Here is a 14,973-nt window from a genome sequence, read left to right on the forward strand (position 1 = left end):
TTTTGTTGTTATTCCCTGATCTTTAACTGGCTGGCTACACTTTCGTATTCTTTATCTCCTCCTCCTTTTTTATACTCCTAGTACTACATTTCTCCCATTTATATAAACTTATCACAGTTGGAATTCTTTGATTAAAATCTACCTTTCCATGAGTCTGTTGATTCTAAGAGAACAAAGATTATATGTCTTATTCACTACTGTTTTGTTCACTGTTGGTCTAATACTTAACACATTTAGTTTTCCTAGCACATACCAGGCACTCAAACATTTGCTCTATTTTATTTGAAGCTTACATTGTTTCTCCTGTTGTGTCAGGAGGGTTGCTGTCTCTATCGAAAAGGTTTCAGGGGTAACCTCCTCTCTGAGCATTTGTGCTCCTCTCTTCCACTGGTTGAGGGTTATCCCTCAGGGTATGAATTCTTGTGCATATCTGAGTTATGTACAGAATGGCCGCAACTTCCAAAGTGTGGGAGGAACCCTGCAGTGAAAAACAGGGTAACTGCATGCACAGTACTGCTGAAGCTTGGGGACCCAGGGAATTGAATTTTAAGATAAAATAGCATCTGGTGCTCCTAATACCTGGAACACATCCTTCTCTTCAGTTGGCTGGCTGCCTCCTGTGTATCCTTAAAATATCTGGCTCAGACCTGACATTTCCTCCTAGAAACCATCAGGCTGTACTGACCCTCACCTTGCCTCCAGTGACTAGCCTGCTATGGTACTCACTACACTATTACAACTTGCCTATTAATTTGCTGAATCACCCTAATAGCCACTATAACAAAATACCAAAAACTGGTGGCTTAGACAAAATAACATTCATTTCTCACAGCTCTAGATACAGGGAAGTCCAAAACCAAAGTGCTAGCAGATTTGCTGTCTGGTGAGAGCTCTCTTCCTGCCTTGTAGATGGCCTTCTTGCTGTGTCCTCACATGGCCCAGCAAGACATCTTTCTCACGTCTCTTCTTATAAAAGTACTAATTCATAAACAGAGTATCACCCTTTACAACTTAATTACCTTTCAAAGGTCCCACCTCCAAACACCATCACATGGGGCATTAGAACTTCAACATGACTTTTAGGGGGACATATTCAGCCCATGGCAGATGGAAGATAGAAAAATGGGTAGGAGATAATAGGAAAGAAAGACAAAAGGCACTAATTCCAAAGAAATATGGTTAGGAAAATAAGTAAAATGTCATTCTGAGTTATACAGTAATGGGCATTTAGGGGGGTGAGCAATGAATTAACAATAAACTAACTTTAAACGCTTACACAAAGACAACAGACCAGAGGAAAGGTGAGAAGCTGGCCCAGCTTGCTGAGATGTTCCTGGAGGGCTGTGGTTGAGGTTAAAATCCAGCTATCGCTTAGGTCACTGATGCTGAAGACATAATTCAATCTGAGTTTTCTGATACACCTGTATCAGCACTGTGCTCTCTGTCTATCACAGGAACTTACAGTCTACTCAGAGAGAGAAACATATATTGACTCCAAAAGGCTGGGTGAAGTAGTGCACCCCAACAAATAGCACTGCAAATCACTATTCCAAGTGCATAAACAGATCTTGCTCAACTTACTGACAAGCTCCGTAAGGACATGTCAACAAGTTGGAACATTATGTAATTTTCCATCATTACATGCTACGTCGTGACTCTAACCTAACTTTTGTGTCCTTGTTTTCTCCCCCACTACTCATTTACCTGCCTTTCACACTCATCCTTTTGTTTTTTTCCGGCAACATAACAGACCAACTCATATGTGCCAAGCACTGTGCAAGGTATTAGCAACAAATATTATCCCAGGGAAGAGCGTGGCCAGTCTCTGCACCCAGAGAGCTAAACATCTGTGAGAACAGGTAATGCGAGGTTATGTGGTTAAAAACAGGGCAATGCGGGGTCTGACCTGAGCAGGCAGTTCCAGGAGCTCTCTCTTAAGAAGTGAAGACGCTATAGGAGTTAACAAGGTTAGAGCTATAGGGAGAAAAAGTAGACCAGGTAGATGGAATAATACATGCAAAGGGACAGAAGGTACAAGCACCTGGGCTGGGGAGCTCAGTGGGAGCAAATCCCAAAGAACCTTGCATGAAAACATCGGGGACTTAATCCCAAGGCAAGGAGAAGCCACATCTCATTCACAAAATTCCTTCCCCACAGAGAGAGGAAGAAATCACTTCTATCTAAATCACTTCATTCTAAGACTTACCAAAAGCCTACAGGATAATCAATTTGGATTCAGTTTCCCTGGTTTGTAGCCACAGATGTGGGATAGCATGGGGTGGATCCCATAAAGTTATGATGCACAGTTTGTCTTTCCTCCACCTTCAGGATAATGCCCCTCCCCTCCTTAGCTCTTGGGCCGTCCCTGAGGGGCATGATGTGCCATCCTCCTCCTCCCCTCCTCTGCTGCTGGCTGCATCCCACAAAGAATCGGAACATCCCTTGTTAAATTCCATGAGTCAGCAAAGAATGGAAACCCTGCTTTCAAAATTCTTACATGAAGTTTCTGGGAAGAGCGTAAGAAGAGAGTCTACATTAAAATAAACTAATAAACTGGCCCCTGAGCTGAAACAGGCAGGACAGCTTGAGGAGCAAGATAAGCAGCAGAGAAGAATGGAGACACATGGGAAAAACACAAATCACTGATAGTAAAATAATTTTATTTAGTGTCTTTTTTTAAAAAGGTAGCATTTCACATAAAAATTTAGACTTCAAGATTACCAAAAGGAACATCCCTGAAGGGAGGACAGACTGAGAGCTCCAGTGAGCACAGGGAAGCACACTCCATGAAGAGTTTAAACAAAAGTCCTTTCTCGAAAACTTCACAGTGCTACTTCCCTGTTCCTCAACTTTGCCACCAGGGCTTGTGACTTGTAAGAAAACCCACATCCACCACTTTGGGGCAACAGCTTTTAGCTCATACGAATAGGAAACATCTCTAGGAATGAAAGCACAAAGGTCAATGATCCAGACTTTCCACAGCAATCACTAATTTATACGCAGCAACGTATGACAGTTTATTATATAGTTCCAAAGACCTTTTAAAGAGGGCTAGAGAACACAAAACTCATTCATAAAGAGAACGTATATAATTTGATGAGCAAAAACAAAAACCCTTTCCATATTACGAATGCCTTTATAGGATAAGGCCTAGGGAAAAGACCCTGAATCTGGATTCCTTTCCCACATTAAGTGTTTGGCACAACCCACAGGCTGTCATGAGACTAATAGTTAGCTTAAAGGTTTCTGGAAGTGGTCCCATGAATTTTCTGTCTGGCTTGAATGTAGCGTACATAAAAGGTGTCTTAAAACTGCATAAACTCTGGCCTAATTACAGGGCACACTGATTCAGGAAACTTAATCTTAAGGTAAAAAAGGTCCAGATGAAACAGATCTCCCATAGCCACAGGCTAACTCTTACCAGCATCCCATGGAAATGTAAATCCACTGGCTTCCCAGGAAGTCACTGGAATAATCCTGATCTCCTAGGTGAGGTAAAAGCTGGGGAACAACTTCGGTTTTAGCATCTCTGGGCCAGGAGGGATGGAGACAAAGATGACCAAGGATGCTTTCTAGGTTACTCCTTGTTCCACCCTATGTGGACTCCTAAACAATTTCAGAAGGAGAATCTGTGGGCTAGTAACCATGGCAGCCCCAGGATTTGACCTTTAGGCAGAGGTACTGGGGCAAATGAAAGCACCCCAAATCCAGTTTTAAAAATAAAAACTTCCTGCAGTTATGATACAATACTGTGCAGTGAACAGCTAGGAACTGGATACTGCTCCTATTTCTGGTTAAAGTCTTTGTTCCACTCTTGGTCAGAGCTGAGAGGTGACATATAAGGAGCTGTCTGTGGCTAAAAACCAGGCCCCTTGTCACATATGGCCTGAGACAGTGACACAGACAGCCATCACCTAATGGGAGGAGAATGCATATCTCCCAGAGCTTTGGTTCAAAGCAAAGGTTTCATCTCACCCCAAACTTCAAACCAAGCTCTATCTCTGAGCTTACTAAAGCGATAAACTAATGATTAGGAATCTCTCTGAAGAATCTCTGATTGGGTGGCATGGTGCACGTCCCAGCAGGCCACCATCTTGACTACAGGAAATCAAACAGGTGAGAATCTTATCAAGTAAATGGTTGCTCAAGCAGAAGATCATTTCCTGAAGAACTTCTGTGGACTAGATGCTAATCACAGGGATGAATGCCAGGACTGGACCCCAAAGAGAGAGCCTGGGTCCCAAAGCAATCAGTCTTCATTACACTTACCACATTATGGCCATCTTCTCTCTGGCCTCCACTCTCTTGAATGGCTGAACACACATTTCCCCAGGGACCAATGTAAACATTATTCAACAGATTTCAGCTTAGAAAAACACAGCTTATTATATATCTAGTGTTTAACATTCCAGTGCAGGCAGTATCTTAGCATCAGACTTTCTCTCATTCATGAGTACCAGTTTAGAAAGGAATACACTCAGGATAGTTGATAAAACTGCAGCTGAAAAGACCATCTGGGTGCAGACAGCTAGTTCTATCCTGCAATCAGCTGATAAACCAGGAGGACCGCAGGAGAGGCAGAACCGACAGAGCATGAGTTCTCTGTAAATCTGAAGAGTTGTATAACCATTGTTCCCACTTAACCCCTTGGGCCAGATCTTGATACTGGAGAACATTTCCATCTGTTGCATCAACCTGTATTCTCCTTGTTTTGGATGGGGCTCTCTCCAGAGGGTTCAAGAGCCTCCTTAGAGGGGAGAGAACCTTTTCTTCCAGTCCTAACATCTGAATATTTCAAAGCACAAGAGGAGTCCACGAACATGCTAGGGATGCTGTTGCCAAAGTAGATCTTACTGTTAGAAGCAATGGCCTGGTACCTTTTGAGCTCCAGATATTCCGGGGTCAGTTTGTGCTGTGAGAGGCAAACAAGAGCACAGGCATCAGGACACTTTGGTGCAATATTCATCTCTCTCTTTCCTAACACAGATTTTCCCGACTGCTCTCCTGAATATCATTCCTCAACTCTGAATCATTACCAATGACCCTTTCTCATTTTGAAGTGTGGCTATCACATCAACAGCATTTTTCACAATGACATAAACTACTGCCCCTTTCAGCCTAAGGCTGACCTCAATGACAAAGTCTTGATACTTGTGTCTGGCCAGCTCTTCCCAAGACAGATTTGGATCACTGGTTTGGAAACTGAAATTTCTCATCTTGCCTTCATCTTGACCAAATTCTATTCTGTTTCTATAGAGCTGCAACCTCCAATCCAATATATTAAGTTTATTCCTAAATTTATATGGATTTCAAAGTACTAACAACTCTGTTCTGACAACCTATCATATCTTAAAATTTCTTCTGAATGGAGATTATGTTGTTCCTTTCTAAAGAGAAAAAGTTAAAGCCCTGTCTACACTTTAAATCTTGATACTAACTCTTCAAACGGCATTGTACACTTTAGCAACCTCCTTCTCAACTTTTTCTCTGTTCCACTGTACTGTATAATTAATACTTTCTAAACCTTGGTCATATTCTTTCCTTCTGAGACTACTAGGGGTTCTAGTTGAGTTTTAATTAAATAAATCCTACTAACAGGTCTGTACTCTCTAGATATATACTCACCCCAGTCTCTACACAAAAACTGTTTAACCCATATATCACCCAACCTCCTTTCTCAAGATATGAAATTTCTCATGACTATAGCATCTTTTAAATCCAACAAACAAGCATTACTCAATTAGGGGTACTTGGAAATATATGTGTGTGTGTGTGTGTGTATTGTTAAAATACCTGGTGAGCAAAACTGATAGCTTAGTAGGAAAGGGCCAGCAAAGCAAAATATACCATAAGGTATAAGACAAGTCTTCAACAATGAAAAAGCATCTCACCCCAAAATGCTAAGAATTTGTCTGATAAGAAACGCTGCTTTGAACAAGCTCAGCATTTACCCACCAGAGCTACCTTATCTGAGGGCAATTTTAAATGAACTTTACTCTTCTCCTGTCACTCTTGTCATTTCAGGAGAAGACCTTTAACTTTCTTGACTACTGAGCTCTTATTCAGCAGTACAAATGAATGAATTTATGGCACTTAATCTGGGTTTATATATCTGCTTGCCTTTTTCCTAGTTCCTCACTTTTATAAGGAACCATACAAAGTTCTCTTCTCATAGAATGTGCATTATATGCCTTTGGAAGTGAATGGCTGATTCTAGAGGATGTGATAGTAACCATCCTTTCTTGACACTGGATAAAATCACCTCTATCATGGTAGAACTCTCCACAAGGGAAAGGAAATACCCAAACTCTATTACTAGGACAGTGGCACAGAGAGCCAGTCACCTTGTTTGCGGTGGCGTATTTGTGTGCGGCATAATATTCAGCATCTGCTTTCGCCTTCTCTCGGGCTAGGAATGCGGCATCTAGTAAGCAAAACAGTCAGGGTGTTTAAAACAAAGCAAAGGTGCAACCCATTTCCTCAGCTCTGGGCGAGAGTTCAGACTACCTGAAGCATAAACCCATTTATGCACTGCCTGATATTACAATCATTTACTTTACTTCTAAGGCATGTAACAGTGTTAGCAGTTTTCAAATCCCAGTCCCCAGACAGCTCCTTCTCAAAGGTGGGATACTCTTGACAATGTCAAGTTAAATAACTCAGTTCATCTGAACCCACTTCATTTTCAACTTGAAGCTGTTCCTTCTTTCCACCACCCTTCATCACTCAAAGCCTCATACCCCACCCAGGCTCTAGGAGTTAACTAAATAAGTTCAGACATGAGCGCCTGGCTCTATTTATTGCACTGTCTCCATCCCCTTCAAACTGGATCCAGAATCAGTTAATGCAGAATGATAGGAAGCAGCATCATATAAGCAAAAGAGGCTGAATATTTCATCTTTAAGACTGTGAACTAAGAACACTGACTTCTCACCATTGTAATCAAGAGTTTGGAAGATAAAAACTGGGGCTTCTTTTTTTCCCAACTAATTGTCTGGTTATTTTTTTGGTTGACAAGCCAAAGAAAAGAAACTGGTGGTATATTCTTTAAAACTGATTACTTTACCTGAGAACAAATAAATCCTAATTTAAGGATGGAAAATAAAAGGTTGAGTTTACCATAGTTACAAACCAAAGAACTAAATATGCCATGGCAATTTAAAAAATATTTGTCTAGACTATTAAACTAGCTACTTCCTCCAGACCAGATTATTCTCTCTATGGCCCACCCATCACAACCCAGACCCAGTCCCTGAGACAGCGAAGCAGTTCAGGATGGTCAGAGTTTCTTTTCTCCCTGTGGTACCTTCAATTTCAGAAATGCGCTTTTCGGTTTCTTTCTCCATCACCTTCTGCTGAAACCGAATTTTTGCCACTTGTGCAATCTTCTCTGCTTCTATAATTATATACAAAACAAGATACCTTCAAAAACATTTCTCTAGTTCCAGAGCTACTTAGAAAACAGCAGCACATAGCTTACATTTAATTATATAACACTTTATAGCCTAATTGTTTCACTGTTTTATCTATCCAAACTATAAACAACTCATCAGAAAAAAGGAAATTTATTTCCTACTTCACTGTTTTATTTGGACAGCGTTTGTTTTGTGGGAAGGAGGAATACAAAACATAACACTTTCAGTCCTTCATGGGATTAAATGGCAGTGATCCACAAGTTAATGGGGAAAACAAGATAATTCATGAAAGTACTCAAAACAAAAACAGAGCAACACAAGTGTATGGCAACATAGGACATTTATATATTGTGGCAGGAGAAAGAAAGAATGTGGAAGATAAGCCAAGGAAAGTCATCTAGAAGACATCTTAAAAGAAAATAATACACAGAACTTAAGAGGACTTGGCAGAAACTGTAAATGAAAACAAGAAGAAACGAATTAGCAAGTCACAGTGAAGAGGTGATAAAAGAGCCAGTTGACAAGAGAAGATAACACAAAGACTACAGAGAGGGTTAAAAGACTCCTGTTTTGAGTGAAAAGCTAAGGAATTTGGCTTTAATATACACTCAAGATCAACTGTTAAGTAACTATCAGGGAAATGATGTGATGAAGAGTTACCAGAGAAGTATTCTGACTGCTATAGACATAAAGAGAAAAAGCAGGATAATTCATCTGAGCATGTGAAAATGTGCTGGCAGTGAACAAGGTAGCTGCAGCAGGCAATTACAGGAAGGGAAAACAAAACATCCTTAGGAACTCTCTGGTCTAACTAAAGGATCCAGAACCAGGGAAGAAAGACTCTAATTTTACACTTTCAATATAACCACTACAATTCTTGAAGAACAGTCTCAATTCTCCTTTTCAGTCAAAGAAGTTGAGTATTTTAACATATCTTCTCTTTGGCCTCTGGAGGAAGCGTACAATGGAAAGAACACTTCCAAGCGGTTTCTTCTTTCCAAAAGGCAGGATCCTTTACGAACTACTCCAAGGCATACTTCCCTATATCCCCAACAGCATAAAATCAATCTATCATCATACCATCCTAAAAACAGACTACTATGTTCAGCTGGGCTAAAAATTTAGCAATAAGCAGAAACTCAATAAAATTCAAATAAAAGGTGAGGAATCTAGAGCCTGCAGCTAGAACCCAGAGAATGGTGTCTTAACATGGGGAAATGATACAGTAATTCCATTTCACACTGTTCTCTGACATGTGGGCATGAACCAACAAACAGCATGACCAGACCTCTAGTTAAGAAAACTGGTGGAGCAGGCTAATGAGAAACCCTTCAGCTATCAACATCTTAAAATGCGAGATGAAACAGAACAAAATTGTTTCCTAATGTGTAACTGAGATCTTCAAGAGACACAGGTAAACGGAGAGCTGACAGCCTGTATGACAGCAGCCCTGGGAGTGGGTATTAGACAAGTAAGAGAGGGGGCCTTGGGTTACTGCCCATGCAGGGCTGGGAGATGACGTCTTGAGATGGTAAAACTAAAATCCCCATATAAAACCCAAGACCTTCTAAAGGGCTCCAACTCCAGTGAAACTAAAATGCTCTACCTTCCGTCCCAGTGACATATCACAGTGAAATTAGAGACAACCCCAAGATAGAAAATTCTTAAAAGTAAGGTGAGGAGAAGAGGCCAAACAAAACCAAAATATTACTGCCAAAGTTACATAGAAAAGGAAGCTGAGTTAGGCTTAGAACTATAGGTTAAATTACCATTCAAGAATGAAGTAAAACTATTTCAGACCACGGAAGATTGAGTAAGTTTTCCATTTCTCAGCCTTCACTGAAAAAAAGCTAGCAGAAAAAAGGAAATGAATTGCCAGAAGCAATGGAGAGGAAAAAAATACATAATACATTTAAATAAAAATAAAATATTTTACTGTAAGAATTGATGAGAATAATTAATGGGGCAATGAAAATAACACAAACTAAAATATCAGGCAACAATAATATGTAAAATTGGAGGACAGTGATAGAGCTAAAGCATCCTAAGGTATTATTCAAGAAGAGTATGAAAAGAATGATTAAATCTAGAGTCTCTCAAGTCAGGTATGCTTGTAGCATTTTACAGGCAATGCCTAGTTATACATTCAAGAACTAGAACATAAAACTTCCGATCAAGTCAAAGGAGGAAAAGAATAAAGAAAAGATAATCAATTCCATATCAGTCAAAAAAGGGGGGGAAAGAAGCATGGTAAATGGCACAAAATTAAATGATAAAACAAGTCCAAATATAGCAGTAACCACAATAAATATAAAAAGACTAAACTCACCAGTTAAAAGACAGATTCTCACATTGGATAAGATAACAAAATCCAGCTATATGCTGTTTACAAGAGACACACCTAAAACATAATGACATAGAAAAGTTGAAAGTAAAAGGATGTGAAAATATACATCAAGAAAATAACTAACCAAGAAAAATCTGTCATATTATCATCAGACAAAATAGACCTTAAGCCAACAAGCATGGCTGGTTATAAAGGAGGGTTATTACATAACAGCGCCAATTCTCCAGAGATGTAATAATGCAATTCTGAAACTGAACACTTTTAAAGATATAGCCCTAGGTTACATAAAGAAAAAATTACAAGTCAACAAATGCATGGTCATAGCGGGAGATTTTAACACACCATCTCAGTAACTGATAGCTCAAGAAGACAAAAGCTAGAAGAGCACACAAGATGCGAACAACACAATTCATAATCCTGACATAATGCATACAAAGAGAAACCTGCACCCAACAAACAGCAAACAGACATTCAGTCTCTTCGAACACACACAGAACATCTACCAAAAAGGGACCATGTACTTGATAGTCCACAAAACAAACTTCAACAAATACTTAAGAATCCATATAACAGGTCATATTTTCTGATTACAATGCAGAAATCAACAATAAAAAAAGTAGCCCCTGGAGAATTCGCTCAATTAGAAATTGAAAATATACTATTAATAATTCATGAGTCAAAGCAGAAATAATGGAAATTAAAAACAAAACAAAAACCAAACACAAATAAATCGAATTACATTCAAAACTGGTGAGATGTACCTAAAAGCAGAACTTGGAAGAAAATGTCTAATTTTACACTTTTCCATTAGGAAAGATTAAAAACTAAAGAATTAAGTCACTCAAGAAATTAGAAAGGAACCAATAAGTAAACTCGAGGTAGAAAATTTTTAAAATAAGTGTAAAATAATAATTTAAAAGAAAGTAACAAAAGAATAAACCAAATCAACATCTAGTTCTCTGAAAAGATGAAAAAACCAATCTCTGATCCAGCAAAACAGAAGGCACAAATAAACAATATCAGGAAATAAGGGGCAAACAGACTTAGTAGAGGGTTTATTTTTAAAAAATCATGAGAACTTTACAAATTTATGCCCTCAAATATGAAACAGCAGATAAAAACATAACTATCAAAATTGACTTAAAAAAGACACAAACACCTTATACAATACAGAAATTAAATCTGCAGATTAAATGCTGCAATAAAAATCAAATGAGCATACAAAAAAGCACAAACTCCACTTTACCAAGATGGTTTTTCTAACTGAGTTCCAGCAAATCTACAAAGAGGAGATAATATATATTTTATACAAAATGCTCAGAACATGGAAAAAAGAAGAAATGCCCTCTAACTCATTTTGAGGCTAGTGTAACCAGGATACAACAAACAAACAAACAAAAACAAACAACACCCCCCCAAAAACCTAAGAGTAAGAAAACAAGAAAAAAAAAAAGCAGCTGACCATTTATGAAAATAAAAGTAAAAAAATAAAAGAAATTAAAGCAAGTCATATAAAATGTACTAGGGTAAATTAACTGCCTACTTTATGAGCAAATGAATTTATCCCATGAAGACAAAATAACTTTTAAGAGAAAATCTATTAATATAATCATCATATTAACTGCTTTAAAAAGAAAAACTATATGGTCATCTTAACAGATTTAGAAAAAAATTGTAAAAGTTTTAGCAGTCATTCATGATAAAAACCCTTGGCAAGCAAGCAACAGAAGGAAACTTCATCAACCCGATAAAAGTTAAGTATAGCAAACATCACTGGGACTGTGTTTTTAAAGTTAGAACAAGACAAGAATACCTGTTTACCATCTTTCTTTTCAGCACTGTACTGCAAGTCATAGCCTAAAGCAGTTAAGAACTAAAAAGTGCAGAGTACAGCGAAAAAACCAGAACTGTCCTGATCTGAAGACAATATGATTACTTGAGAAATCCAAGAGAATATTACAAACAACAGCATTTTCAGGAAGACTGCTAAATGAAAAAATCAACAGCATACCAACAGAAGTAAAAAGCAGTTAAACAATGTGTCTTGAAAAAAGAGCCTATCTGTACTAGCAAAATATTTGAGGAATATATAGAAATAAGTCTCTAACAAAGAGTGTGTAGGAACTATGAAAAGAAGATTATGATACCTTTTTTTGAAAGGTCATTCTTTCATTTTTCATTCTCATAAATGGAGAAATGCAATAGATTTATAAAATTCAATATCATAAATACTATAATTCTCTTCAAACTGATATACCATATATAAGTAATGTGACTACAATAAAAACTCAACAGTATTTTATAGAACTTGAGCTGGTTCTAAAATTTATATGGAGGAATTAGGGCTTAGAATAGTCCAATACAATTTTAGAAATAGGAACAGTTAAGAGGAATAGTGAAGAAACAGACTTGCTCTACCAGATAGCAAGACTTAAAAATAAAAGCTATAGTAATTAAAGCAAGGTATTACTGGAAAACGAAAGACAAAGAAATTGAAAGAAAACAGAAACCCAAGCAACAAAACAAATTATATATAGAATCTTATTATATGACAGATGTGGCATTAGAAATAAATAAAGGGAATAAGGAACTATTCAGTAGTCTAAGATAGTTTGCCATTTGGAAAAGGTTAAACAGATTAGATTTAATAGTGCCTGAAGAACTAGGGACAGAGGTTTGTGACATTGTACAGGAGGCAGTGATCAAGACCATCCCTAAGAAAAAGAAATGCAAAAAGGACAAATGGTTGTCTGAGGAGGCCTTACAAATAGCTGAGAAAAGAAGAGAAGTTAAAGGCAAAGGAGAAAATGAAAGATATACCCATTTGAATGCAGAGTTTCAAAGAATAGCAGGGAGAGATAAGAAAGCCTTCCTCAGTGATCAATGGAAAGAAATAGAGGAAAACAATAGGATGGGAAAGACTAGAGATCTCTTCAAGAAAATTAGAGATACCAAGGGAACACTTCATGCAAAGATGGGCTCAATAAAGGACAGAAATGGTATGGACCTGACAGAAGCAGAAGATATTAAGAAGAGACTATACAAAAGATATACAGAAGAACTATACAAAAAAGATCTTCATGACCCAGATAATCACGATGGTGTGATCACTCACCTAGTCCTAAGTCAAGCGGGCCTTGGGGAAGCATCACTACGAACAAAGCTAGCGGAGGCGATGGAATTTCAGTTGAACTATTTCAAATCCTAAAAGATGATGCTGTGAAAGTGTTGCACTCAATATGCCAACAAATTTGGAAAACTCAGCAGTGGCCACAGGACTGGAAAAGGTCAGTTTTCATTCCAATCCCAAAGAAAGGTAATGCCAAAGAATGTTCAAACTACTGCACAATTGCACTCATCTCACATGCTAGCAAAGGAATGCTCAAAATTCTCCAAGTGAGGCTCCAACAGTACGTGAACCGAGAATTTTCAGATGTTAAAGCTCGATTTTGAAAAGGCAGAGGAACCAGAGATCAAATTGCCAACATCCACTGGATCATCAAAAAAGCAAAAGAGTTCCAGAAAAACATCTACTTCTGCTTTATTGACTACGCTAGAGCCTTTGACTGTGTGGATCCCAACAAACTGTGGAAAAAAAGAGACAGAACTACCAGACCACCTACCTGCCTCCTGAGAAATCTGTATGCAGGTCAAGAAGCAACAGTTAGAACCGGACATGGAACAAAGGACTGGTTCCAAATTGAGAAAGGAGTATGTCAAGGCTGTATATTGTCACCCTGCTTATTTAACTCATATGCAGAGTACATCATGTGAAATGCTGGGCTTGGATGAAGCACAAGCTGGAATCAATATTGCCAGGAGAAATATCAATAACCTCAGATATGCAGGTGACACCACCCTTATGGCTGAAAGCGAAGAGGAACTGAAGAGCCTCCTGATGAAAGTGAAAGGGGAGAGTGAAAAAGTTGGCTTAAAACTCAACATTCAAAAAACGAAGATCATGGCATCTGGTCCCATCACTTCATGGCAAATAGATGGGAAAACAATGGAAACAGTGACAGACTTTATTTTCTTGGACTCCGAAATCACTGGAGATGATGAATGCAGCCATGAAATCAAAAGACTTGGAAGTAAAGTTATTTTCTTGCTTGCTCCTTGGAAGAAAAGTTATTACCTAGGCAGCATATTAAAAAGCAGAGACATTACTTTGCTAACAAAGGACTGTCTAATCAAAGCTATGGTTCTTCCAGTAGTTGTGTATGGATATGAGAGTTGGACCATAAAGAAAGCTGAGTACCAAAGAACTGACGCTTTTGAACTGTGGTGTTGGAGAAGACGCTTGAGAGTTCCTTGGACTCCAAGGAGATCAAACCAGTCAATTCTAAAGGAAATCAGTCCTGAATATTTATTCGAAGGACTGATGCTGAAGCTCCAATACTTTGGTCACCTGATGCAAAGAACTGACTCCTGAGAAAAGACCCTGATGCTGGGAAAGAGTGAAGGCAGGAGGAGAAGGGGACAACAGAGGATGAGATGGTTGGATAGCATCACTGACTTGATGGACATGAGTTTGACCAATCACTGGGAGCCGGTGATGGACAGGGAAGCCTCTCTTGCTGCAGTTCATTGGGTTGCAAAGAGGCAGATTCACTGAGCGACTGAACTGAACTAAAACTGAATTTCTATATCACACTAAACATTGAAATAAACTGCAGATGAGCTCAAGATCTATATATGAGAAGAAAAACTTTATAACTTTTAGAACAAAATTATTATTTTGGGGTTGGGAAAGAATTCTTAAACAAGATAGGAAAAGCACAAACTAGAAAGGAAAAGATCGATGACTCTGATTACATGAAAATGAAATATATACGTATGTCAAAGACATCATAAAGTTCAAAGACATGCCATAAATTGAGAGAAGATATTTGCAATGTATAAACCTGGGAAGGGATTAGTATCTAGAAGATATAAAGAATTTTTACAAATCAATTTTAAAAAGTAATCAAATAACGGCCAAAGACTTTAACAGGCAATTACACACCAAAAAAAGGGAAAGGTAAATGTCCCGCAAATAATACTCAACTTCACCAGTAACCAAGGAAACTCATCAAAACTGTGTGGTTTCAAGTCCATCATCAAAATGGCATAAATTTTTAAAAATCTGGTAACTCCATGGGTAGAGGAGGATGTGTGGAAATAAGAACTGAATAAGGCAGCAAAGAAATGGAAACTCAAACACTACTGAAG

The 14,973-nt window shown here is 38.3% G+C and overlaps 1 protein-coding gene across 1 annotated transcript in view; it reads right to left on the reverse strand.

Annotated features, from left to right (window-relative positions):
• Positions 1-2,639: 2,639 nt before the first annotated feature.
• Positions 2,640-14,973, reverse strand: part of ERLIN1 (ER lipid raft associated 1) — a 41,568-nt gene continuing 29,234 nt past the window's right edge. Inside the window, exons 10-12 of the mRNA XM_040254213.1 lie at positions 7,307-7,396; positions 6,345-6,424; positions 2,640-4,912 (exon numbers count right to left, since the gene is read on the reverse strand). Coding sequence (XP_040110147.1) covers positions 4,691-4,912; positions 6,345-6,424; positions 7,307-7,396 — 392 coding nt within the window. The 3' untranslated portion in view covers positions 2,640-4,690. The remainder of the gene's footprint in view (positions 4,913-6,344; positions 6,425-7,306; positions 7,397-14,973) is intronic.

Source organism: Oryx dammah, unplaced genomic scaffold (genome assembly GCF_014754425.2).
Source record: "Oryx dammah isolate SB20612 unplaced genomic scaffold, SCBI_Odam_1.1 HiC_scaffold_14, whole genome shotgun sequence".
NCBI classification, from domain to species: Eukaryota; Metazoa; Chordata; class Mammalia; order Artiodactyla; family Bovidae; genus Oryx; species Oryx dammah.